General features: G+C 41.3%; 1 protein-coding gene across 2 annotated transcripts in view; it reads left to right on the top strand.

Annotated features, from left to right (window-relative positions):
• Positions 1-27237, top strand: part of dyrk1b (dual-specificity tyrosine-(Y)-phosphorylation regulated kinase 1B) — a 48695-nt gene that overhangs the window by 14084 nt on the left and 7374 nt on the right. The window contains exons 1-4 of one of the 2 annotated variants that reach the window (XM_083890756.1): positions 6466-8505; positions 23109-23275; positions 24753-24872; positions 26953-27141. In XM_083890756.1, the coding sequence (XP_083746882.1) occupies positions 8403-8505; positions 23109-23275; positions 24753-24872; positions 26953-27141 (579 nt within the window). In that variant the 5' untranslated portion in view covers positions 6466-8402. Of the gene's footprint in view, positions 1-6465; positions 8506-23108; positions 23276-24752; positions 24873-26952; positions 27142-27237 lie in introns of those variants that run through there. The other variant, XM_083890757.1, reaches the window with a different exon arrangement.

The following is a 27237-nucleotide window of genomic DNA, read 5'->3' as shown; positions in this document are numbered from 1 at the left end:
AAACCTGGAAATTGTGATTTTGTTTTGTCCACAAACCAAAATGATTCAGTTTTGATGATTTCTTTGTTGTGTGGAGCAAAAACCCCCCAGAGAATATTCACATTTAAGAAGCTGGTTTTAACGTGCAAACTGATGAATCGATGATCAAAATAGCTGAGGATTCATTTGTATAATGGATTAATTGCTTCAGCCCTATTTTATCTTGCCATGTTATGTTTGTGACTGTGGTTATTTGAAGAAAGTGGTGTGAAAGCAAAGGTTATTGTGTGTGAAGCTAACATTAATGTACTGTGGCCCTAATAAAGGACTTGTCTTATCTGGTGCTATTAGCAACAGGCTAGCTTGGAGCACATTGGTGCAGCAGCTGTACACCAGTCAAATGCTCCACTGTGTCATTCCTTGCTTGGCTTTTGTTTTTGTCTCTGGCGCCGCCAAGTGCTCGGGAAGAGAAGGGCATGTGGAGTGCTGCTCTGTCTCGCTCTCTCTCCACTCCTTTTCGCTGAAAGCACCCTGCAGTAGCAGCATGGTAATTCTGCTCCTCTATCTTCCCCCTGCATCATGTTTACCTAGCAACAAGCATCACCCGCGGCTGGCCATCCCATTGGTCATTTGAAAACGCACCGGGGACCAATGGCAGGGCTGTTGCCATGGTACAGTGTATAGTTGCCGGGTGGAATTTTTTTTTGCTGCAAGGCACGTGAGTCTCGGAGTCTGCTTGCCTCCCCGCGCTGCCGTTGTGATCTCCGATGTCTGGCCGTTCGTACACGCCGAACGTGACTCTGTGAAAGCCAGTCAGTAACTCTGTGAAGGGAAATACTGACGTTTGTTCATATTTATAATAGGACAACATTAACGCAACGTCTCAGTGCTCGGCGCGTTTCCGTGGCTGTTGAAGCTGTGCGTGTGTGCGTGCGTGTGTGTTCCTACCAACGCAAGAAGCCACTGAACGTGAACTGTGAAGCCAGTGTTCAAACAAGAAAGGCCACAAAGAAAAAAATCAAATAATAACCACATAGATTTAAATACATCTCTTTTATTTATTGAATTACTTTATTTTAAATGCTCTTTTATTGCAGGCACTTATGAGCAAACCCTCACAGATAAGATACATTTTTGGTGAGAAAGTATTCAGTTTAAAGCAATGTAATTGCTGTAATGATTATTTTCATAATCGAGTAATCTGTTGATTATTTTTATCAGATAATAGAGGAATCGTTTGGTCCATAAAATGTCCAAAGAAAATAAAAATAAATGTACCAAACCTGGAAATGATGATGTTGTCAAAAGTCTTTTGTTTCGTCCACAAACCAAAATAACTCAGTTTTAATGATTTCTTTGTTACATGGAGCAGATTTGAAAACTTGTTTTAATTATTTGAAAAAAGCACTCAAACCGATTAATCAATTATCAATATAGTAATATATTTCTTTTTGTTGTTGCAGCCCTTATTTAAATGCAAAAGTGCTTTGGAGAAGGGTTTAAATATTATTTTCTGTTTTGACAAGGAAAAAATCTGTTAAAACAGAATATGAACTGTTACTCCTTCTGAATTCTACTTTCAGTGCTAATCTTTTGTTAAGTTTCTCAAAGACATATCTATTTTTTTTTTTTTTTTTTATGTGTTTACAAAGGTCTACTGTGTGGTTAAAAGAGTCAATTTAATCCCTTTACTGCAAACTGTGGAAGAAAAGTATAGATCAGTCAGTTTATGTTTGTACACACACCTCTCACCTGTTGCTCATTTGTCTTAAGAGATAATTATGGGTGTTGCATTGCATGATGAGAAGAAATGCGGCACGCTCTTGGTGTTTCTCCTCAGTGCAAACAGACGTGCACTCAGTAGGTTAGTAAAATGGCAGCTCTGTATTTCTTCATCCTATTGGTCATGTATCTGATAACACGTCTTCCCAAAAATAGACCTGACATATAATCAAGATATGCAGGTGAAATTGCTAGTTTTTGGCCTCAAAAACAATGTGGTAAAAGATCTTTGTCTCTCCTCACTCACCATTTTTCTGCAGCTGGTCAGGTTAGCAGTGTTTTCTTGACCACACACCGCCCATGTTTTTACAAGGAGCTGATAAAAGGGTCATAGTGCTACCAATTGGGGCTGCAACCATTATTCAGTTAATACAATTCAGTTTTCGGATTTTTCAGCTTCTTCAATGTAAATATGTTCTGGTTTATTTTGCTTCATATAACAAAGAAAACATTCAAACTGAATCATTTTGGTTTGTGAATAACACAAACCCGGTTTGGTAAATACAGATCAACACTTTCTGAAATTTTATGAACCAGAAATAATCAACAGATTTATCGATTATGAAATAGATCATTAGTTGCAGGTCGACTACTAATTATCTTATCAAGTGCTTGTATAACTCTCATTTGTACTTAAGACACTTTAAGGTAGAAATGTAGCACATTTTTATTTCATGGAGAAATAGGTTACGTGCACAATGGAACTTCCGCCTGGCAACCGTGTCTTCCGGTATGCTGGGCTGCTTCCGGCAGGTCGTGTTGTCGTCGTGATTTCCCGGAGACGCTAGTGAATCGCTAAGTAAAAATTACCGTATTTCGGATACAAGAGAGACGGTTATTGTATCAAAAAGTAAAAATGCCATCCCTACATTTTTGTGTACCCCTTTGTTCAAATTTGTCTCGGTACAATAGTACGATAAACTTTCATAGGTTTCCGGTGGATGGGACAACTTCACACAAGTTTGCAGCCGGTATTTCAAAAGGGACGATTTTGTTGTCACGCCAGGGAAATTGACGAGGTTAAAGAAAGTTGCCGTTCCTGCTCTTTATACTTGGAATAATTCCCAAGTACCAACACTGAGGGCAAACAGCAAATGCTGCCCTCAGTCTTGTGACTTGCGCTTATTAATTACTTATATGGTGATACGACTTTTAAAAAGCAGAAACGTTTAATTTGAGGACGAGGACGTATCAACCCAGATGTCCTCGTCCCACCGTACCCTCACCATCCATTCGGCTTGCACACCAACCAACCTAGGAAAGCTTATTGTATTATTGTACCGAGACAAATTTGTACAAAGGGGTACACAACAATGTAGGGTTGACTTTTTGATACAATAACCGTCTCTCTTGTATCCGAAAGCCGCTAATTATTACGAATAAAATTGACTATGACTTAGCAATTCACTAGCGTCTCCGAGAAATCACAACGACAACACGACCTACCGGAAGCAGCCCAGCGCACTGGAAGACACGGTTGCTAGGCGGAAGTTCCATTGTGCCCGTAGCCTATTAGTATGAAGTTAAACCAAGTTAGAAACAACTGTATGTTACAGTATGTTAGGATCTGAAGCTTTACAATTAAAAGGGGTTGACTGTTTATTGTGATCTGAATGTAGAAGTGATGAATTAGTGTTGGATACAATGGACGGGAAGAAGATTATTTGTTCAATTAAAGTCGCTAGAGATGACGTCTGTCGATTCAAAAAAATCACTCTCTGACATAAATGAATTCACAGCTCATGTCCCCTTGAGTCCTAGTGGAGCCCCAAAAGTCTTCTAAATGTGATAAACTGATTAACCGTTGGTTCCATGTGGATCTGTGTTTGTGACATGCGCCTCTCCTCTGTGACACTAATGCTTTACATTGTCCTGGCTCCCGCTCTGACTAGACAGAATCAGTCACCCTGAGCTGGGCATTAGGCCTGGTTGAAGCAGACCACCTGTAGTGATTCATCTGAATGTGATTACCATGTTGGCACGTACCGCCGCTCGGCTGTGCTGCCACTTCCTGCTTTTTTATTTATCACATATCTCAGAAACATTTCACTTTGATGCACGTTGTATAATTAGACCCTGTTATTAGGCCATGCCATCCTATTTTAGCTGTGACTGGTCAGCTGTTTCAGTGTGTGTGAGTGCACTGATTTGGTCCGTGGCTTCTTGAGCCTGCAGGACCCGGAGTCAAAGAAGTATTACAAAACCAGAATACAGTTTTGGCAGTGGGTTTGGCAAACAAAGTAAGCTCATTAATATATTCTAGGGCTGCAACTAAAGATTATTATTCATATTTTATTAATCTGTCACTTAATTTCTCGACTAATCCAGTACTTGTTTTGTTGTTGTTTACCAAACCGGGAAATGTGTGATGTTCTTTAATGCCTTGCTTTGATTTTTTTGTTATATGGAGCAAAGAAACCAGAAAATATTATCAGAAGACACTCAAACCGATTAATTGCTAATCAAAATAGTTGACGATTCAGTTAGTAATAGATTAATAAGCAAATAATCGTTCCTTGATCATGTTTTTATGATTATGATTTTTTTGATATGTGAAAAAACATAGTTCAAACCAGTTTAACAATACAGCAATTGAGTTGTTAAGTGCAGAAATTGACAGTTCAGGAGCTTCTTGTTTTTGTATTAATGCCGTAGGCTTCATCCACATTTAAAAACATTTAACAACAAAATGCTGTCGGCTCCAATTCCGTTTTAGAACCCACGAGGGTAGCATTTTATTTCAGAGAGGCAGAAACGGACACCTTTGGAAATGATTACGCAGTTACCTGCGTTAACTTACTGATTGGTTCTTCTAGACTATCACTTGGTTAACTCTGTGACTTTCAGTTTAAGTTTGACCTTGTAGTCTCTCGTCTCATGATGGAAGTCCTTGCTCTTACTTTTCTCTATCGTTGTCTCTCGTAACAAGTTATTTCCCGAAACTAAACAAACAACCACAGAAGAGAGAAATCTTCTTCCTGTTTACCACCGGGACACGCCCATGTCCAGTGCACCTGAATGGTCACATGAAATTCATTTATTTATAGGTGTGTTGGTGCGTCTGACACTGAGCTGAAATGCAAATAAAAATATAGTACAGCATGTATGTAGCCTTTTGTCCCTTTTTTTATTTCGTCTTATGTGCATGGCCAGGATCAGCATGGGTGCCCTTCATTTCGCATGGGAAGCTTATTCACATGCACCAGGACTTCCTTTATTATGTATTATTACTTGAAAGTAAGTATGAAAGAAAGACAGAGCGAGAAATCAGTAGGACAGACAGGGAAAGATGGTTCTTCAAGGAAATACAATGACGAGGACAACAAAGAAAGAAAAGCTCAAGTGACACACATTTTTCTCGGTGCAGTGCTGACTGTTTGAGGGTGAGTTTCCTTTAAGGGGGTGTCAGCTGCTCTATGACGGTGTGTGTGTGTGTGTGCTGAGCTGTTCCCGGGCAGCATTGTGCCTGATTTAGCCGGAATGCTCGGATAGCAACAGTAACAACTTTTAGCTTTGGCTGCTTTGTGAGAAGAAGTCGCACACATCTCAGCTGTGGAGAGTCACTCAGTCCCTCTCAGACCGTGTGCTTGCTTATAGAAGCCTTTTGCCCTCCCCCACCTCCCACCTCCGCTCCCTGGCTGCACCTCCACCCCCTCTCCCCCCTTCTCTCTCCATTTCTACCTGACATCTTCAAACTATTTCCGCGTCATTCCTGCCTCGCGCCGTTTGAAGAGACAGTGGGAAACTAAGCCGATCGCCCCTCCCACGGACCCCGCCGCCAGCCAATCACAGGCGGGGACGGGACTTGCTTTCAGCCAATCGCTGCGCAGCTGCCACGGCGTCGGGTAGCAACAGAGGCTGTGGGAAGGGTGCGTGTACCCAGGCACAGAGAAGTTGAAATGTTTTCAAAGACTGGAGGAACAAAATGAGCCAGTGTGAGCTTCATGGTTCACCACCAGTCACAAAAAAATTGTATTATTAAACCACCATTCTCCACATCCACGTTTGATGCGTTTAACTCCCCAAACTGCGACTTTTTCTGCCTTTAGTTGGGGGCCCAGTGTGTTCATGTACACATGTTAATGATGTCCATCAATGAAAAAGACATCTCCCCCTTAAACCTAGTTATTGTTATTCCTTTTGTGAGCATACACAAACCTACTGTATATTGTTGCAAACATTTGGATAATAACAACAACCTATATATTAGATTTTCAGACGTTTCTTGTTCTAAATCCAGGGTAATAACTTGAGAAAAGTACTGTGAACGTGTCTGGTTAAGTGCTTATGATTATGTTTCACATCACCCTCATCGGTGAAAGTGTAGAAAGTTAAGTAAATCAACTAAAGATCGTTTATGTATGCGTGTATATAAAGTCCCAGTATATATATCCCGCTGTTACTATAAATGGACAGGACAGGAGAGGTCCGCTTGGAGCAGCCTACTGCGCCCAGAGGGAAGGTTACTGTCCCGCTAATTCAGCCTCGTCGTTGTTTATAGTTGATAAACGCTCTCGCCCTCTGAGTTTCTCCTCGCCGGGGAAAGAAACTTATGATATGTCACTAATGTCATTTACACACACACAGTACTGTGTGAGGCTGCACCACACAGAGCAGCGCCCACCCCCGTCACGGCCACTTGGTACGGTCCGTATCACAGGGTGGGGGAGCCGTGTGGTAGAGGAGAACAGATTCCGTCTAACGGAGAAGCACGGAAAGAGAAAACGGGCGAGAAACATGAGTCGAAGTCGCCCCGGTGAAGGTTTCCATCATGAAGGAATATAAACCTCCGACATTTGTGATTACAAGAAGCGACGGAGGACGCGAGGTGTGAGTGGAAGGAGAGCGGAAGCGCACGAAAGAAGTGGCGCGTCCAGAAGCGACTGGAGGCGTCTGACAGCAAGCTCAGGAACTCCGCTGAATGTTGGTCTGTGTAACCCCAGTTTGAGACGAGTTTCAAGGTTCCTTTTTGTTTTGGTTCGTCGCGGTTTGGACTTTGTTTGAGGTCTCATTTCGGTGCCATTTACCCCGGAGGTGCGACTCCTTCCTGAATCGAGTTGCCGTGGTAAACAGAGGTCGAGTGTGGAAGCCGTGTCTGTAAAAGCAGGCCGTCAGCGGCTTGTCATGTTGCTCTTTTCAGCACGCGGAAACGTTTGGCTTGTAACCCCACGGCTTGGATTCAAACTTTTTTAAACCCAGCTTCTTCACCACTGGTGACCCCCAAAGGACGGGGCGCGTACAGGGAGTTGCAGCTTGGACGGTCCTGTTAGAAGAACTTTTGTCTGGAACTACACGTCTTTGTGAAATCGATACGCTCCAGTGGACGGCTTTGTTTACACGTATCTGTGTTGTCACAGTGTATGAGGATTGCATTATTTTCTGGTTTCAAACAGACCACCGTGCACACGTACTGTAGGCAGGTCAAGGGGGGCAGAGTGACCCTGGCAGCTCTCTGGCTCTGTGGAGCTGTGGCTGTACAGACTCTGTGACATCGCCGGTGCAGGACTGTGTGTGTGTCACTGGATTAATCTGAGTGATAACATCACTCCACACTGCTCCACTCTGACCAGTGACCAGTACCCCCCTCCTGAAAGCGCCAGTAATTGGAGCTATTTTTAGTGTAAGGGATGGGGTAAAAGCAGGCAGCTGGAAACCCAACTCCCCTCCTCCTCCTTCTCTTCTGCCCCTTCTGTCACACTAGCTTGCTCAGCCCACCTGGCAGTATGCTGGGGGAGCCTGGTTAGCAACACAGACTTGACTTACAGCTAGGTAATGTGCTCCATTAGTAGCCTGGAAGAATAACAAAAGTTGGATTTCCTGCTGAATAATATTTGTGTCCAAACTCACCCTGGATTTTTGTTAACGTGGGGGTATCAGTTGTACTGTGTTCTACTGGATACGCCTGCGCTGGACATACAAACTGTTTTGGAACACTACTTAGAAGATGTCTGAAGGACTACTAACTGTGTACGTGTGGCTATACCTGCTGTGGACTAAGTGAACATACAATAAGCAAGTAGAGTCTATGCCTTTACCACTTAGACGTTGAGCTCAAACTCTTAAATCAGACTAGCCACTTGTTAACATAGTATATTATAGGAGAAACCTACCTTCGACTACCTACAACATTGGTCACCAGCGGTCTGGAGGGGCACAAACCTCCAGCACACAGAAAGAATGCATGAAACTGCCGAAACAGACATAAATAAAAGCTATCCTGACTAACCAAATATCCTATTTCCTCCCACTCCCCATACCCACAGAGAAACAAACTATATATGTAGAATGAGAGATTATATCTTTAGTGTAACTTCACAGAATACAGAGATCGCATCCTTTATATTTTTACTTCAGAGAGACAAGCTGCCTGTACACCAGTTGGTTGCCTTAGAAACCACAGTCACAAAAAAATCTTACAAGAGAAATAAGCCAGAGAAGACGGTGCCTTTTGATTGGTCGGTTGGTTTCCCACCATTTCAAGATTTGTTGATTTAGTTGGATGTAAACTGTTGGAAGTGAACTCTGGGATTGAAAACACGCCTGATGACAGTTAACCGACCCCTGACAAGCCCCCCCCACCTGTCGGAGTGTTTTGACTGACAGTATTTCCTTGCTGGATTGAACAATTGCCAAGCATTTCCATGGTGATCACGTCATCATCTGTGGAGGACAAGACCGTGCCCTCTTGCAGGATGGTCCAGTCCGAACCGTGGATAACCTCTGCCCTGCTACGCAAGAACAAGAGTCAGTACACACACTCACACACACACTATACACACACACACACACTCACACACACAAACATAGGGTAAACTCCTTTCTTCCTTATCATAGCCACAGTTGTTTGTAAATCTGCTGTCACTGTAATCTGTTAATAATCTCTGATAGTCAGTATGGAATGATGATTGTTTGTTTTGGGTCGTACTTTGCCATGGATGCATGTGTTTTGTTGGTTGCTGGCGTTGTATAGATCAGCAGAATATATCAAACTCATAAGCTCAAAAACTAAAACCAAACAATGTGAATCGGGTCGTGTCGTAAATGTCCAGATCTCGACGTTCTGTGGTTGTTTCGTTGTCCGTGATGCTCATAGTAAGGACTCTGAAGAAACTTGCGAACACAATTCTGACACAGGATATGTTCAGCTTGGTTTTCTGAACTTTGAACTCAAAGCCTTGTGTAGTTTACAGTCTCTTAAGATTTAATATCTATCTTAAATGCCTTTTCTTTGTAGTTTTCAGCTGATCATCAGATTATTTATGTGCTTGGATTGAATTGTTCTGGTGAACCCAGAGTAAGCCTGAATTACTTGTAATTGCTGTTGTAAATGTCTTAATTCCGAGTTAATGTTGTCATAGGATGCAAGTAATGCTGAGTATTTAGCCTGTGTGTAGAGTAGACTGTTTTAGGTGGGCAACATGGTGTGTGGGGCTGGTGAACTATATTGCTTTGATACTGCTTTGACACTATTTCTTTACTCTTTTGAAGCAGTCTTAACACAAACCAGACTTTTAAACCTCCATGAAAGAAAGTTTACTGCTGGACTGTGACGATACAGACTGCTTAAGTTTTAAGTTTGTGTAAAAGGACTTGGGGAACGAGTCGTCTAGGATAAGCGGCGAACTGACCAAAGCTTAGGATACTGGGCAGTTTTGTTGCCACTTTCACGTTAGCTGTGTTAGGAGCAACCAGCGTATTTCCGCTTACGTATTTGTTGTTGGTGGAGCAGAGATGCACTGGAGACTCATTGCATTTGCACTTCTGTTTGATGTGGCCACAAAGCGTCTCCAACCACCTCCTGAAATTGTTTGGCAGATCGGATAAAAATCCGTCCTCGGAAATGCGTTTTCCGATCACAGAAAACGCATTTTAATGCCAGGTGTAAACGGAGCTTGTGACACACAATAATTGAGACTGCAGGCTGGGTGAATTTGTGTTGATGTTGTTGTGAGTTAGGCTAGCTTTACACGACAACGATCTGAACACAAACCGCAAAAGTGGCGTTGCGTTCCCACTTTTTATTTTGTGTTTAGACAAGCGTCTTTGGGTGGAAATCTGCATGCACACGGTGATGCAAAAGTGTGTGAAATTTGATGTAGTATGCGTGCCAGGTGGCTTGGTGGCACTGTGAAGAACTGCCATACAACACCAGGAGCGCAGGAGTGTTGAAACATCCTTCTACTTCTCTCTGACGTCAACGCGTACGGGAGGTTAGCCAGCGTGAGCAGCTCAGCGCAAACTAATGCATTTTCAACCCTTGAGATGGGAACACAACGGTGGATCATTTTTAAGATTTCCATTCTGGAGGGTGGGTTACTTTTTTTTTGCGTTTTTAAGCCCCAAAAACGCTGTCGCCGTCTAAACGAAAGGCACATCTGATAAAATATTTTGTCGGTTTCACCCGGGAGCGTCGTGTAAAGCCAGCCTTAATCATCTAGTCAAGGCTGATAGGTTTCAAACAAGATATGTTGGAATGCAGGACTCCACAGAGATTTACATGCCTGTTAGAAAACATAAAATCATGAGTACAGGGATATTTGTTGGAGCTGCTTTACGTTATGATGACTCCTGAACAGAACTGCCTGTGGATTCCCCGTAGTCCCAGAGAGGGATCCCTCACGTCCAGGCTCTGTTTTAACATCGAGCCGGGAATTAAATTTGAGCCCTGACATTTTGCAGCTTCCTTGTTCAGCTTTTTTCCCCCCTGCACAATAGCTCGTTCTATTCTTAATGTTCATCCTTGTTTATCACTTATTACTTATCAGTTATAATTATGTTTTTATTTTTGTCAGTTTGAAACAATGCCATTATTAAATAGACTTAAGTTGCATTAAAAAATAAAGTCATCATACCAGATCAATATAGTTTAACTTTTCACCTGTAGTTTGTATGCAGATGATCGTTTGCAGACAGTCTTCAGGTAGGCCTGAAGGTTGGCAGATTGGGATTTGTGCTATCAATTCTGATCACTTCACATGTTTGTTTGTGGCAAGAAAATCCAGAAAAAATACCTGATCTAAAATGTAGATGACAACTCCTTCCTTCACTAGCCAGGAGCAGTATGTGTATAACACTGTTAAAAATAAATTAAACAAATACATGTCAGTGGTGTCGACCATTTTTAAAATGCGTGACACAGGCATAATGTATGAAATCTGCAAACTATGCCAGTATAATATCACTCATTGGGGAAGCCACACAGCAAATTGGACACATCCCCTGTCAGAGCTAACAGCTACCGATACCCAAACATACAATAATTTTTTAAGTAAAGCCCAATTTATACTTCAGCGTAAAGTGCTTTGCGTAGGTTACGCAGAGACTCTGCGTTGGCGCAGAGCCTGTCGAAGAGCCTCTGCGTCGTCTCCGACTGCACACAATATTTTTTAAGTGTCCGTCACTCCGTCAAGGGACAACGGAGACGGCAAGAGCTGCCATTGGTCCTCAGGACAGGCCGAGCTAAGCTGCTCTGTGCCGGCTCACAGTGAGCACCGAGCGTCCACAGACGCGGAGCTGATCCCCGCTGATAACGCCGCTGCCAAACTATAAAAACATCATATCTTAACACACACAGCACATGTTTAGACTCTAAATGGCCAATTTATCGCCTCAAATTATCTTAAAACTGCGTTCCGTCACACAGAAAAGTGAGAAACGGCTACTGTTTCAACAACAACAGTCTTTCTCTCTCTTTCTTTCTCGGACGCCATTGCTCACTGTAGCCTGAAGCAGAACAATCTTGCGCATCCACCCCTACTGATCGGGCGGGAAATTGCAGCGCGTGTCCGTCACCACGACGCAGAAGTATAAAGGCTCGGGGCGTCTCCGTGGTGACGCAGACGGATAACGCATACGCAGTCGGAGAAGTATAATGTGGCCTTAAAGCTGGGCGATAATACAATAACAGTATATAAGTCATTAATGTATTGATATTATTTACCAAAGGTTCAGTATATTAATTAAATGTAATGTATCTACGAATGCTATGAATGCTTTAACACAGATTTATGAATTGTTACTGGGTTTAAATGTTATAAACTACTTTAAAACCACAAGGGACTGGTTATTTCGACCTCAAATTGGGGAGCAAAAACCAAAATCTTTATTATGTGATATTTGTTGCAAAACTGTTTTATTATTATAAATCGCCCAGCCCTACTTTAGAGAGCAGCCACTGATATTAACATTAAGCTCAGAAGGCAAAGGCAAACATGAGAAAAGTCCTGAAATTCAAAAGACAGAATGGGGCGCTGGTTGCAACACACCAGGAGTGTGAATAGTAGCCCCCCATCTAGTCACTGAGATGTCAGATGTTCCTCCACATATTGGGTCATGGAAACTTCAAAACTTAGGTCAGACACATGGTGTTTAACTTCAACACTTTACTGGTGTATATTACAAAGGAAGAAGAAAATTTAACAGACATAGGGTTCGGAGGGTAACGTTACAATCCATTACTGGCCGTTCTTGCCAGTCTGAGAGAACAACGCTCACTACCTCCTGTCATGTCAGATATAAAAGCCATTTCACATAAAAGCCATTTCAAAATAAAGCTCCTGTGAAAACAAATAAGGAAACCTATGAGTGGGAATTACCTGAATTAAATCAGAACAATGTGAATTATTTCCAATATCAGTTATGTTCATCATATAATGGCATCTTTTAGCATTTATCTCCAAAGTGTTTAAATCAGTCAACTTCCAAACTGGGTCAAGATGCAAACATCCTACAATCATTTCTTAATTTCCATGATGTTTCTACACATGACAGGTAAACACAAACTCTGTAGAGCTCAGTTAGTATTTATTTAGTTATGTATGTGTGTATATATATATATATATATATATATATGTATGCATATATGTATGTATATATATATGTATATACATATATATATATATATATATATATATATATATATATATATATATATATATATATATATATATATATATATATATATATATATATATATGTATTCTATGTTCTCACAACCATGAGGAAAACCCCACAGTCTGAGAATTACGACCAAAGGTATACTGCCACCCACCTGCACTGGCCTATAGCCGTTAGCTATAGCCGTTAGCTGCTATAGCAAAATGAACCAAAATGATATTGTATTGTTATCTGTACAGGAAACACGGTCGATGTACCCCTCCGTCTCCAGTCCAGGTTTCGTCTCCAAGCGGGGCGGTGGTTTTGTTGTGGGATTTCCTCACTCGCTTACAGGTTGTGTGTGTGTGTGTAGTAATTTTCCTCCTACATGCTGCATATCCTGTGTCAGGGTAGTGTCAGATGTGATGGAGGTACATGGATGTCTTCACCTTTTTTTTCCTTTTTTTTTTTAAAGGCACATGTAAATTTTACTTGCTTTATTTTGGTTCTAACTTGTCGCTGTATCCTTGTTCCTGTTGTCATCCAGCTATCACTGGTCCTTGGTTTGTTTGGTGTTTGTGCATTTTTGTGCTTTATGTCGGTCATGATAAACTTTGCTCTGCTTTCTGTCACAAACATTGGGATGGTTTCAGTTTGTTGTCTGACTCAATCAGACACTGTCACATAAAGGTCTTGTCCTCGATTAACAACCTGCCTTATTAAATACCGTTTCTGGGTCATATCTGCAGAGTCCTCTACATCACTGCTTGGTTGGATATTTTTAACCTTCACTCCAACTCTGAGGTCCTTGTCATTTTGGTTTCAGCCCAATGTAGAACAGAACCTCCTTACTGGTCAGCTGAAGCAACATGCTGTATCACGTTTGCTTCCTCACATTTACAGTAATGTATTTTCTGTGCATCAAGCCACAGGATTTGTGTAATATCGTTTTTATCACCTCAAACAAATCCAAAACTAGGTCAGATTTTAGAGACACTTTGATGCCCCTCTATTGTTCTTTCTCTGCACTGTGAATTACTTATCAATAAAAACTTAAGGTTGCTACAGGTCATACAGAGTTGAGCTTCGAGGTCTTTAACCACAGCTAACAGGTGTCACAGGCTGGATTTTAACATCTTATTGATTAGCTGTAAGGCATCCTGGTCTGGTGTCTTGCTAGACATCAGATCTTAAAACACCCAAGATCATTTGCAGAGGTCTTCATTTGTTTTTGTCCTCCTTATGAGATGTGTGAAGTCGAAGGTATAGATGGGGAAAATACGATGATGCAGTTACGGAAATTCTCTTTGCCACAACTTGAACATCAGCTGTGAACGGAAAGCTCAGCCTAAGCTTACTTTCATTTCCAGTTTCATTAGTAGTACTTTGTGAAACCAAACAAACAGAAAAGTAGCACATGAATGGTCACATGATGTAAGTTTTTTCGACATGTGCATGGATGCTGAATACTAATTCAGAGCTCAAGCGCTGTCTGGACACAGATTGTTTTAATCTGAAAATGCCATGTCTAGGTGTCTGCCTGATCATAACAGTGTGCACCTGGAGATAAGAAGGTGGGATTCTGGTCAGTGGTTTTATCGTGGTAGAAACCTCTTGTACCGGTGCAGACAAGTTCATATTTCCGCATCATAATCATTTCAGATTTTATTTGAACTCTAATCAGTTGTAGGCAGGAGACCTGGTCTTACTCCATCCTGCCAGCTCTCCATATCCCCCCCCCCCCATTTATGCAACTGTGTATTCTACATTAGCCTGGGGATGGATCTCTGTATAGCTCTTATCTCTGTGTATGAACACATGATAGTTTCATGGCCTAAACCCATGTATTTCTTGTCATTGGTCATAACCCCTCTTTTGAACTGTTATTTGGGGGAATGCCTTCAAATGAATTGTGTGTCATGGTATATTTTGCTCGGACTTGACTTTTGGAAAAATGATAGAGTGCATCTCACTGACTTCACAAGCTATCGCGATTAATATGCTGGGTAGGGACGTTGCACGCCATTGGACTTTTTGCAGATATCTGATATGGATCATTTAGTCTCTTCTGTAGTGAAACTAACATCATATTTCGCTCACTCATGTCGCAGCAGATGTAGATGTAAATGTTCTTCATTGAGCAAAATAAATAAATGTAAGAAATAATAGTTGTACAGGTCGCCATAGACGTAGAAGTCAACGAGGTAGCAGCCTCTTTGGCTGACTGTTGTTGTAGCCATCCGTCATATCAGCAGTGGTGTTTGCCGATATCCGATCATACATTTTAAAGCCGATATCTGCCGATATGATGCATCCCTAATTCTGGGCATGTTCCTGCAATGTTATTATAATATTATCATGTTACCATAACGAAACGTGGTGCAGTAGTTTTGTTTGACACCCCCTACCCGTGACCTCCTTCTTAATGCTCTGCATCATGTGTGCTTGCAATCATGCTTTTTTTTAACTGATATTTTAAATTCCTGAGCTGAAGTTTCCATGGAAAGTTTCTGGAAATTTTACCTCCTGCCCCTTTGCAACCCTATGTAACATATACTCTTCAATTGGCATACACCTGCACACATGTCAGTACGTTTGTGTTTTAACAGGCTGAACATGACCATGCCATTTTATTTAAGGTATTTTATTAATTTAATCATTTAATTACTGGGATACTCAAAAAATAACTATAACAGGATAATTGTGTGTGTGTGTGTTAAAGCTCCCATAGAGCGGTCCTATCGCACATATATGTGAGTTATGGAGGTCTTGTTTTTATGGTCAAAAAGCTCCTAATTGCTGGAAGCGAGCCGTTAGAAATCTTTCTTGTTATTGGCCAATACCTGGTCAATCACAATACCTGGCAGCTCCCCCCATGGAACGGTGGATGCACTGCTACTCATGATCAAAACTGACCCGGAGACGGACACAGAGTCAGAAGACACAAGTGAAACACCTCCACAACGGACGTTCTTCTTCTTCTTCTGCAGTTCAATGTGCGCAACTGGATGTGCCCGGACCAGGAGGATCTGCTGTTCCGGAGAAATGTTTACGTAACCGGACTGGGTTTTTTCAGAAATCTCGCTGAGCCTGAGATTACAGTACAACACAGCGTTCTCAGCAGTGGCTGAACTGTGTGTTTCGAACCTTCAGGGCTTCATAAACGAGGTAAAGGCGCAGATACAAAAGCCTATCTTAGCGTTAATTGGAACTTCCGTTCTAGGTCCGCTTTAAATATGATAATATAATATAATAATATCAGACAATTCTGCTGTGGCAGCAGGAAAACTTTGACTGTTTTCTTAGAAAACTCGTTTGGCCTGTGTTACTGATTCAAAACTATATTCATCCCCTGAGCCTCTCGCTCCGTGTCACATGTTGTAAGCATGTAATTATTTCAAGCACACTGTGGTCACGTTAGACTGACTTATGTTTCAGGAGGTGTGATGTTTCTGATGAAGTGACTGTGTCAGGTGGTTGGAAATAACATTCTCAGTTCAAGCTTCCTCTCAGCAGCTTTTTTCAAACACACACATTCACTCACCTGATAGAATCAGCTCGACATCTGCTTTGAAAGACTATTTGGTATGTGTTCAAAGCAGTGTGTGAGTGGCCTATATTAGTAGATTTCCAAAGTGGGTCTTGATAGTTTTTTTTTAACTTAGACTCATGTTTAAATTGATCCAGTCCAGTTTCCATGTGTTTACCATGTGTGTTGTTGTTGTTGTTTTTTGCTTCATCTAAGCAGTAAAACCTGTAAATGTTGCTAAGTCACCAAGGGATGAAATAACCCCATTGGTGTTTTTTTTTTAAATTTTGCATCAGGCTTGCAACTGGTGACAAATGTGGGGGCTTTTTGTACTAACCTTAGCCTCCTCCTTTAGCAGAGAGTCAACAGTATTGCTGTGGGTTGGTCAGCTGACTGATCTTGGCACATGTAAAAACAGCTGATTTAGGCAGCCCATGGCCAAGAGGAAAAGGGATTTGGCTCGTAACATGAAGGTCACTGGTTCAATACCAGGATGGGCCTCGGGCTGTGGTGCCCCTGAGCAAGGCACTCAACCCCCCCCCCCATTGCTCCCTGGGTGCAAATAAATGCTGTCCACTGCTGCTGTGTGTGCGTTCACTACTGTTGTGTGTTGTGTAATACGGATTGGTTAAATACAGAGGACAAACTCACTATCACTATTGGTGTGTGTACAAAAATTACTAATTACTACTAGTGTAATTTTACCGTTCTGTTTGGCAATAAAGAAGAAAAACAGACATTTAAGAGCTGAAACTAGGCGACACCGAGGACAAACGCATGATGATGACATCACAAATATGGCAATTTGCATATTATGTCATCCGGTGACATTCAGCTTTACTTTTCCCTCAGCTATGTTTTGTCATGCTTATGTTTAACGTAAGCATACTTTGTCTTTAATTAGGTTAGCATTGTGTGTTTGTTCCTTTGGCCTCCATCTTTGTCACAGTGGAAGTGGTCTTGCATTCTTGGCACAACTTTTGGTTCGTCGTGATGGTGTATAGGTTTTCTCACTGTTGTTTTTTGCATCATTTACAAAGGAAGTTGTGAGCAGGAAGTGTTAGTTTGTGACCTTACTGTGTGTTACTGTGCTTCCTGGAGTGACTCGCCTCGGATCTTTATATTGTTCCATCACTGTGCGTCAACAGAGCACCGATAGAGAGATGAAACAGTCAGCATGGAAGAGAAGATGTCTCTTACTGAGACTTATTGAGCAGTTATCAGAAGCAAGTCAGGAAGGAGGGAGGATGAGAGTGACGAATGAAGGGGACGTATGATTGATGGATGAATAAACAGAAGCAGATTCAGACGTAGAGAGGGTTTTGAGAAAGCAGGAAGGATGATGAAGAAAAGGGGGAGGAGAACACGGCTGGTAGGGTGGGTTGGGTTGCTAGGGGAGAGTATGTCAGATTGCTGCTGAGAGCCAGGCCTGTTATTGGAAGCTACTTGCTTAGCAGGAGCGAGGCGGAAGAGGAGAGAGAGAAGTAGCTAATGAGTATTGTAGGGTGGTTGCTGAGACAGCACTGGGTTTATTTATAGAGTGCTGGCCAGCCAGCCCTTAGATACCAACAGCGAATCAGCTGACAGTGAAAGAGGGGGCCCCAACCAATGGCAGCACAAGGAGGGGGATGCCAGATTGAGGAAGTGCTGTGAGTGCCTCTAAGTCTCTTAAAGAGACGGTGCAGATTTCTCAGTACTAGGCAGATATTCTCCCTCTCCAGCAGCGTCATGTCTGTAAGCAGGCCAGGGCCTGGAGCACCATAACAGTTCCAGTGACATTGATTGGATTACTTTCTCTACCTCATCGCGCAACAAAACAAAGTCAAACATGCAGATGAACACACAGGTTTGCAGCTCGTCTCAAACAGAGCCTTATTTAGACACAGAGCACTATTAATAATGTCATTTGGAAAAAAAGAAAGTGTCTACATGATGCACAGAAGATAATAGTGGTGAGGAACCTGTAATTACAAGAGTTATTCTTAAATCTTCACACCCAGGTTTGCACTTGTGAGACCTCTTTTACTTTGATGGCTACAGGCGGCAGCAGCATTCTCAACAGAAGGGCCTCTGCATTACAAGGTGTGAATCTACGCTTGTCCGCCTTATGGCCCAGTAAAGCCTTTTGTAGCTCCTCCGGCCTGAATGTTGTTGGCCTACTTGGTATCGGAGCCAATCGACACTAGATTACTCCGGGACAGAGATCTCATCATTAGTCAATTTCTGCAGTGGTCCACACAGAACCTATATGTGGAGTTGACCTACTGCAGTCCAGTTGGTGGTGTGCTCTTGTTTTGGTCGAAAGAGACAATGGAGAAGACTTAATCATTTGGATCATACAAGATACCGACTCATGTACAACTCAGCACTCAAGTAGTACAAATATGTACAAATGAGGGCAAACTCCTTCCAAGAATTAAGAGAATGAAGTCTCAGATAGAGTTTGCTGGCGAAGAATGCTAGACTGATGTGGACCTTCATTTTATTATGTCTGTGTCTTTATTACCGTGCCTTCCATGTAGAGTAAAACTCATCTGAACTCAACTGAAGTAATGTAATTTCAAGTGAGAGTGATGCAGATGTCAACAATTAAACAATTTGAATTTGATGTTCTCGACCACATGCAATTCTGTGTAAATGAAAGAGCAGCAGAGTGATAAATATATGTGCCTCTGTTGTGATCTGGACACTGGACTGATGATGATGAGGATGAGGAGAAATCTGCAGCTCAGATCTTTACAAATCGTGAGCGTAAGGAGCATTAACCGAGGAGAAACTTGTTTGGAGGTGTTGCTTTAATGAAAAAAGTGCCACAGTGGCAAAGAGAGTATGGGGAACCTCTTGGATGTTTTTTACGTTAACTGCTCATAACATGTGATCTGTGTGGCAAATGCTGTAGACAATATCTCCTCCATGGACGTTCTCTCCCTTCCTACAGAGCGTCTTCAGCTCATTCCACATCCTCTCTGATGGCTTAAGTTCTGGACTGTGACAACACATGGATGTTCTCAGTTTAAAATCACTCTTTAGTTTAGTTTATGTTGACATAGAGGCTCATTGTCCTGGTGCATCACCAACCTCCATGAAATCTTCAGCTTAATTCCCCCCCCTGCAGGATACGGAGTTCTCAAGCAACATCACAATGCTCTCAGCACCATGCTCCACCACTGGGGATGATGATGATGATTTTTATTTTTGGTACCCCATACATAAGGCTGTGTTTTCCTCCCAAACTATTACACCCTCAGACCTTTAAGGGATTAATTGTGACTCTATTTGACAAAAATTGTTCCTCTGTATCCAAGACTACATTTTTTGAACAATTTGTTTGGCAAACATATTTTGTTTGGCGCTCATTTTATGTAATTGATTAAAAAATTATTAAGTATTTAATGCTATTTTTTTTACTGATTCTAAAAACTCTGATCCATTAGAGCCATGCTGTTATTATAAGCAGCAGTCGAACTGTTGTAATAGGAACCACTCCTTACTTATGGAAATCAGCTTACGCAAAGGTAAAAAAACTAAAGTGAATTATCTTGTGAGATGTCAACGCACTCATTTAAAGTTGTATCAGTCAGGTTTTAGACCCACAAATAGAGGCAGCATGGAAACGCTGGATGACATTACTACAGCACTGCACAACAAGCAGGAATGTGTTGATCTAGTTGACTTGTGCAAAAATTCCAAAGCTGTTGATTATCACCTTTCTATCACCATATTTGACAAATTGTGGATTTAATGAAATGGTGGTTTGTAAGATCTTTTATTATTTGCTAGTATCCAAGTCCAATGATTGCCTGATCTTTGTCTTTATGGTGTCCCGTTAGCTGGACTCTATAACTCAAACCAGCACTTCTTCAGCCTAACATCTGTCTTTGTCAGGTTTGGTTCAATACCACAGATTAAAAAAAAAGAAAAAAGACTTGCTCTTAGACACACCTGTAATCCAGCTTTACTTGCTGCACTTCACTTTGATCAGTATCATTAGTGGCGGGGCCTCACACACTGTGTCTAACCCCCAATGTGAGTGCACGGATGATGGATTCAAGACGAGTGCAGATGAGATCTGATCACACTTACACATATATATGGCATTAGAATTGCAACTAAGATTATTTATTTATACTTTATTAATCAATAAGTGGCGTGGTCCATAAAATGTCAGAAAGTGGTGAAAAACGTAGGTTTCCAAACCTCGAAATGATGATACTCTCTTAATTATAAAAAAAACAAAACAAAAAAATGAATGGTGACTGTGAGTGATATCCTCACTCTTCCACAGAGCTGAAAGAACAACTGGTTATTCTATACTCAAAGTGCTGGCTGGCCAAATAATTGTAAACCGATGTGGATTTATCCTCGGCCCCTACAGAAAGATGCGGTCTGTGTGTGCACTCTATGGTTTTGGATGCACTGGATGAGATTGGGCAGATTTATAAACTCTAGTCATGCCGTGGCTTTTTGGAGTGTGTCCAGCATGGTTTGTTCAGCCCGTTATTGGCCCATGGTCGCAGCTGATGGATCTTGCTGCACTGGCATAAGAAGCCGTCAGAGATAGAGGTTCTCTCTGATTGGCTGCTGTCAATAATCCATTGAGTTCAAAATACATATTTTTAAAATTTATTTTGACCATGTGCAAAATGCTCAAAGCAGAACTGTTTTAGTGCCAGTTGCAAGTTAACTATCAAATAATCATTTCAATGCATTTATATATTAATAAACCATGTATTGTGGTGCAAAATTGCTTAGTCAGATTCATTGCCGCATCAAAACTATTCTCTTGTCACTAAACTAGACTGAGTAGTCGGGCAGAACGATTTTCCATATCTAATTGCGATTATTTTGACAGGAATTGTGATTGTGATATGATTCACGGCATCAGAGGGAATTTTTACATAATATTCTCTTCATTTTAATTTGAAAAACACATTTAAAATGAAACATAACAGAGATGTTCTCTTCAGTCTGTAGAATAAGATGTCTATACACTCTTAGAAATAAAAGTGCTAAGTAGAACCATATAAGGTTCTTCGGCTTGTCCTTATAGGCTCCAGGTAGAACATTTTTATAAAATTTCCACCTGGAACCCTTTTGGAGGATTCCACTAAGAACCCTTTTAAAGCCCTTTATTCAGTAAAGGGGTTTTAAAGGGTTCTCTGGATCAAAATTATTCTTACTGGAACCATTAGTGTTAAGAACCCTTGAAAAACCCTTTCTTCTGGAAAGGGTTTTTCAGAAGCAAATGGTTCCAGGTAGAACCTCAGCCCTTGTAGAAGAACACTTTTGGAACCCTTATTTCTAAGAGTGTAGAGCAAGACAATAATCAATCTAAAATTATATTTTGACACACATTTTGACTTTAACAAAATATTGCGCCTCTGTGATTTGAACGTTTGAAAACACACACACACACACACTACAGTTGATTTTTCACAACTATCAAACATTGTGTTGAACAGTCTGAAAAGCATTGTTTTGAAATCAACTTCTTAAGACTTCACCTTGTAATCCAGTGTAAGATTAACTTGTCTGCATGAAAGCAACATTGACTTTAATTGATATGTTTTTGTTTTGAAAATGCTGTCATTAGTGGATCAGATTATGATTCTCATTTTACCACATCATAATATAGTGGAAGGATGTGCTAAATGGTGTTTTATCTTGTGTGTGGCCTTAAAGTGGCCTAAAAGAGAAGTGCTCTGTGCTCCAAGACTTTGTACAGTTTTCCTCCGCAAGTGATGGTGCGGGAATTGATAGTTGTATTAACCCGTAGGAACCTGGATTGTGCTTGAGTGTTGTCAGTAAATCCTCCATGTAATGATGATTCCCAGCTAATCTATAATCTGAAGGTAAACACAAATGAGGAATATGTTCACAATTGCTGATTTGGGAAATTAACTGATATCAGTATAGTAGGGGTCATCAGGTTTAAACTATTCAATATTGCACAAACATTGCAAATTTGCTGAAGTGATGGTTTTAAAAAAAGTAACTTGGTGGTTTTTGAATTCATCTACTCAGTTGCTAAACCACTGATGTACATTCTGCTCCTCTGCTTGAGAGGAAATTACTTTCCTTACTAGCAGAAGGAGGTGGTCGAGCACCCAGACAAACAATCCAGAGGCGGGCGACATATTCAGCAGTCATCGTATAGATGGTTGGATTTGTGATAGCATGGTGACTTAACCTTGGTAAATGTCTTGCTTTTCTAGACTTGACGACCACACAAAGCTGCTTTTAGAGCTGCAACTAACGGTTATTTTCTCGATTAGTCGATGAATCGTTTGGTCCATAAAATGTCAGAAAATGTTATAACACATTGATCAGTGTTTGTCAAACCTGGAAAGGACGATGTTCTCGAATGTCTTGTTTTGTCCACAAACCAAAATGATTCAGTTTTAATGATTTCTTTGTTTTGTGGAGCAAAGAAACAACGAATATATTCACTTTTAAGAAGCTAAAACGATCAGAAATATTGTTGTTATCGTGAAAAAAGCTTGGAACCGATGAATCGATTATCAAAATATTTGACGATTAATTTAGTAATAGATTAATAATTGATGAATCGTTTCAGCGCTAGCTGCTTTACACAACAGTTTTACCATTCACTCTCTTTCACATTCTGCCAGCACAGCCATCAGGTGCAAATGTGGGGCTTATTTGTCTTACAAGTCATCCTTCAACCTTCTGATTGCAGGATGATCCGGTCTACTACCGAGCCACGGCAGCCTCTCGTAGTTGTTTCCTTGTATACGTGTAGTACAAATGGCATAGAATATATGGAAAGCAATATTCAATAACCGTGGTTTGACGTGAGGTTTCTGATCAGTTGTGATACAAAAGCAGAGCAACAGAAGTGCAGTGCTGCGCTGAAGATGTAGGCAGATAATGGATTAAAATGTTGGTGATTTCCTCTCTGATCATCTCTCTCTGTTCTCAGGTGTAAGCAGCTCAGGATGTCCGCCCACCTCCTCCTCCTCCTCCTCCTCCTCCTCCTCCTCCTCCACTGCCCAGGGCTTCTCCCTCGCTGAGCCAGCCATGACCAGCCAGCACACACATACACACCCCAACTTCAGCTCCATCCACTCCATGGCCGAGCAGCAGCAGGTGAGATGCACACATACAGTACATTGGTATATAGTGTTTCGCCTGTTGATGCCTGAACCTTGAAGTCGAGTTTAACAGCACCTGTGTGCACAAACAAAGTCACAAATATGAACTCAGATGCATCCATATAATTGAAATCCATAACACGGTGGAAACATCGGAGCTTAGACTCTTGATACCGGTAAAGGAGTTGAAGTTTCTGTACATTTCACATTTCCTCCTCTGAGCAATGGCAGAAAGATAGATAAATAGACCAAAAAGGATTGTCCTTATCAAGGCCCTTTGCATAGATAAGTATCTATAAACAAAGCATGTACGTCCCAAAGATCAGATCAAGACTTGAATACAATCCTGAAGGAAGTCTACCACTACCACATTCTATCACTGCCTCTGCTATTTTACTACTGCGCTGGTTTGATGCTCATTTTAGTCAGAGTTCTGCTTTCCACAGGAGTTTTGTGTGCAGGCCTCAGACTGAACATATCAATAAGAAAATGCTTTGAAGTCAGACGTCACAAATGTTGTTGATTGCCATGGTAATCTGGAAGTGCACTGTCGCCACTGACTCACCAGAGGGTTGACTGGGCACTAACAAGGGGACGCCACTGCTGCGTTGACTCCCAGCGATGTCCAATCCTGGGCAACCCATTACACAACTCAGTACTGTACGTCTTGTAGGAAAGAGCAGTGCATTGATTGCCAAGTAGGGAATATGCCGTGCATTCCCGTTACAGCTGGGATTCTGATGTGAGTTGCCAAGAGCATTGAAAGCTGAATGTCCTGCATCCAAGAAATAAAGAAGCAGAGAACATGCAGAGCAACTATTTATTTCTCCAAAACCACGTGATCTATCTGTAGACGTGGAAAAGGTCCATGACCATGTTTCCTCGGGTTGCTGTGGGAGACTAAAGAGCTGTATTCAGGTTCTTTGAGTCGAGTCAAGAAGAGCTGTTGACTCCGACGTTGCACCTTATGTTTGTGGTACACTGCATAGCCTGTGGAATACAAACAGCCCGTCTGCTGTTTGTGTTTGTCCTACATCTGCTGCCTCCGATGCAACACAACCTCACTCCAGTGAAAAGAGTGAGGGCGGCTGCTGCTGCTGCAGCAGCAGCAGGTGCAGGTGACATTAATAAAGAGCACCAGTAGCTGTAGAAACACCTGATGCCATTACTTCTGCTACTTTTCCAGAGCAGTGAGATGTGGAATCAGGAGAGTTGTTTCAGTTGCACTTATTCATACCTGTAAACCAACTTTTCCACCTCCTAAAACTTACACACAATAGACATTTTCAAATCTTCCAGGTTTCCGTTACGGTGTTTTAATGCACAAACCAAAAACCATCCTGATGAATATCCACCTGTTAGACAAACATAATCTCTTTGTTTCCTTATAATACAGTCACACAGACTGCAGACTAAATATACACTCTGTTTGTTTAGTTCTAAACATGTTCAAATGTTGCTGTTTTCTGTAGGTGCTGTCTGATATGACCATACTCCAGCGGAGGATCCCCCCCAGTTTCAGAGACCCTGCCAGCGCCCCACTGAGGAAACTCTCTGTTGACCTCATCAAAACTTACAAGCACATCAATGAGGTAACACAACACACACACACACACACACACACACACACACACACACACACACACACACACACACACACACACACACACACACACACACACACACACACACACACACACACACACACACATAATGTTGCATGTTAGATTGGCTGGTTCAGGTTATCAGTATTTATTTGTTCCTTTCAAGTCCTTGTATGGAACAAATACATTGCTGTGTACACTACCTATACAATAATTTGGTGTTTTCCATTAAAAGTCACAATTTTATTCATCAAAAGAGTTGCAAAATGAATCGAAAATATAGCCAAGAAGACATTGACAAGATTAGAAACAATGATTTTTATTCAAAATAATAATTTTGCCCCTCAAAGAACCAGCAAAACTGTTTTCAGCCGTGCTAACATCATTGCACAAGGGTTTTCAAGGGTTTTCTAATCATCCAATAGCCTTCTAACACCATTAGCAAACACAATGTACCATTAGAACACTGGAAATGGGTCTCTATACACCTATGTACATATTCCATTAAAAACCAGACGTTTGCAGCGAGAATCGTCGTTTACCACATTATCAATGTATAGAGTGTGTTTCTGATTCATTTAATGTTATATTCATTGAAAAAAAATAAGGACATTTCTAAGTGACCCTAAACTTTTCAACGGTAGTGTATGTACTGAACAAATACTGAAAAATAATACAGGCATACAGTAGGTGTTATGGTCGGGGTGGAAACCTCTGTCACCCATAACACTGCGGTCGTGATTTGACCTAGTTTTTCCACACTAACGGAGAGAAAGTTACAGAAGTGTACGTACAGTACGTGTAGTTTGTCTGTCTTTTACTGTCGCTTAACTTGTCCAGACTGCATCCAGGAAACTGTGCGGCGTGTAGCTGAACCATAAAATCCTTTTCCAGTTAAAAAGACACAGCCTGGAAGTGCCTTAGGCGATCTGAAGTAATTACTAGGGGTGTGCCAAAAAAAATCGATTCACATAAGAATCGCGATTCGATATAAGATGTCCCAGAATCAATTTCAGGCACTGTTTGTCAGTTAGCGCCGTTAGCTGCATTAGCTGCTTTTAGCACCAGTTAGCGCACCTAAAGTGGAACTGGAGCAGTCTGTTTATTAAATGAAAAGAGCAGCACTACAAATAACTAGCATATCTGTGTACTGTCTATGTGTGCCTCTGTTTTTAAAGTTTAGCCTTACTTTAGAGACTCATTTTAACAATGGGGGGTAGGGGTAGGGAAAATTATTCTGAATCGATCCATAAACTTCAAAAATCAATTTTTTTTTTAATTTCTATTTCGAAAAACCACACAAAACACCAGTTTGTGTTATCTGTGTACAGTTTATTTTTGTAACTTCTGGGAGAAAAAGGCAGCTAGCCTAAGCTTTTATTTATGCAAGTTATTTTTTGTACAGGAAGTAAGTTTTTATTTGTTTTGAATAAATGTTAACTTTTGTCTTAAGTTTGCATTTGTGTGATCACATTATCACATTATCTTATACAAACTGTATTGTTTTGATGCCATAATTTGCCTTAACACACTATGCATTGTATACATTTTTGAATCGAATCGGTTGAATCGAGAATCGATTTTTCAATCAAATCGTGACCCTAAGAATCGGAATCGAATCGTGAGCCCAAAGATTCACATCCCTAATCGGGAGTCACGGAAACATGACGTCACGTGCCTCTGTTAACACACGTTAACGTGCCCAGCACTAGTTTAAAACTTAATAAATCTGAAAAAGACACTTTAATGTCTCCATTTGTCATTCTGTCTTGCAAAGCAGACTGGAGTAGATCATCCGTTGCACACCTGTAGATTGAAGCAGAAATCATTATGAATCAAATCGTTTTGCATCGAAAATCGATTTTGAATTGAATCATAGCCCTTAGTAATTACTAGCTGTTCCAAGCAGAGGGCTCTCTCTCTCAGAGGGCTCAAAGTATCAGACTTACTCATTAGATTACCTAATAAGGGAATATCCAAATATCCTATAGGGAATAGGGTAATATTTCTTGTTTGTTTGAAAAGCACTGGTGATTTACATGTGTTCTGTTGCTGTGTCCATCCACAGGTGTACTATACTAAAAAGAAGCGGCGGGCTCAGCAGGTCCCTCCAGAGGACAGCAGCACCAAGAAGGAGAGGAAAGTCTACAACGATGGTTATGACGACGACAACTATGACTATATTGTGAAAAATGGAGAGAAGTGGCTGGACCGCTATGAGATAGACTCGCTGATTGGGAAGGGCTCCTTCGGACAGGTGAGGTCAACAGAGGGACTCTGAGAGGCCCCCGGTGTTTTGTTTCTGTTGTGGAGCGTTGAAGGAAATTAACAAGTGGGTAGATGTTTGTGATGA

The sequence above is a fragment of the Microchirus variegatus genome, assembly GCF_963457635.1.
Source record: "Microchirus variegatus genome assembly, chromosome: 1".
NCBI classification, from domain to species: domain Eukaryota; kingdom Metazoa; phylum Chordata; class Actinopteri; order Pleuronectiformes; family Soleidae; genus Microchirus; species Microchirus variegatus.
This window is presented reverse-complemented; position numbering and strand designations above follow the sequence as displayed.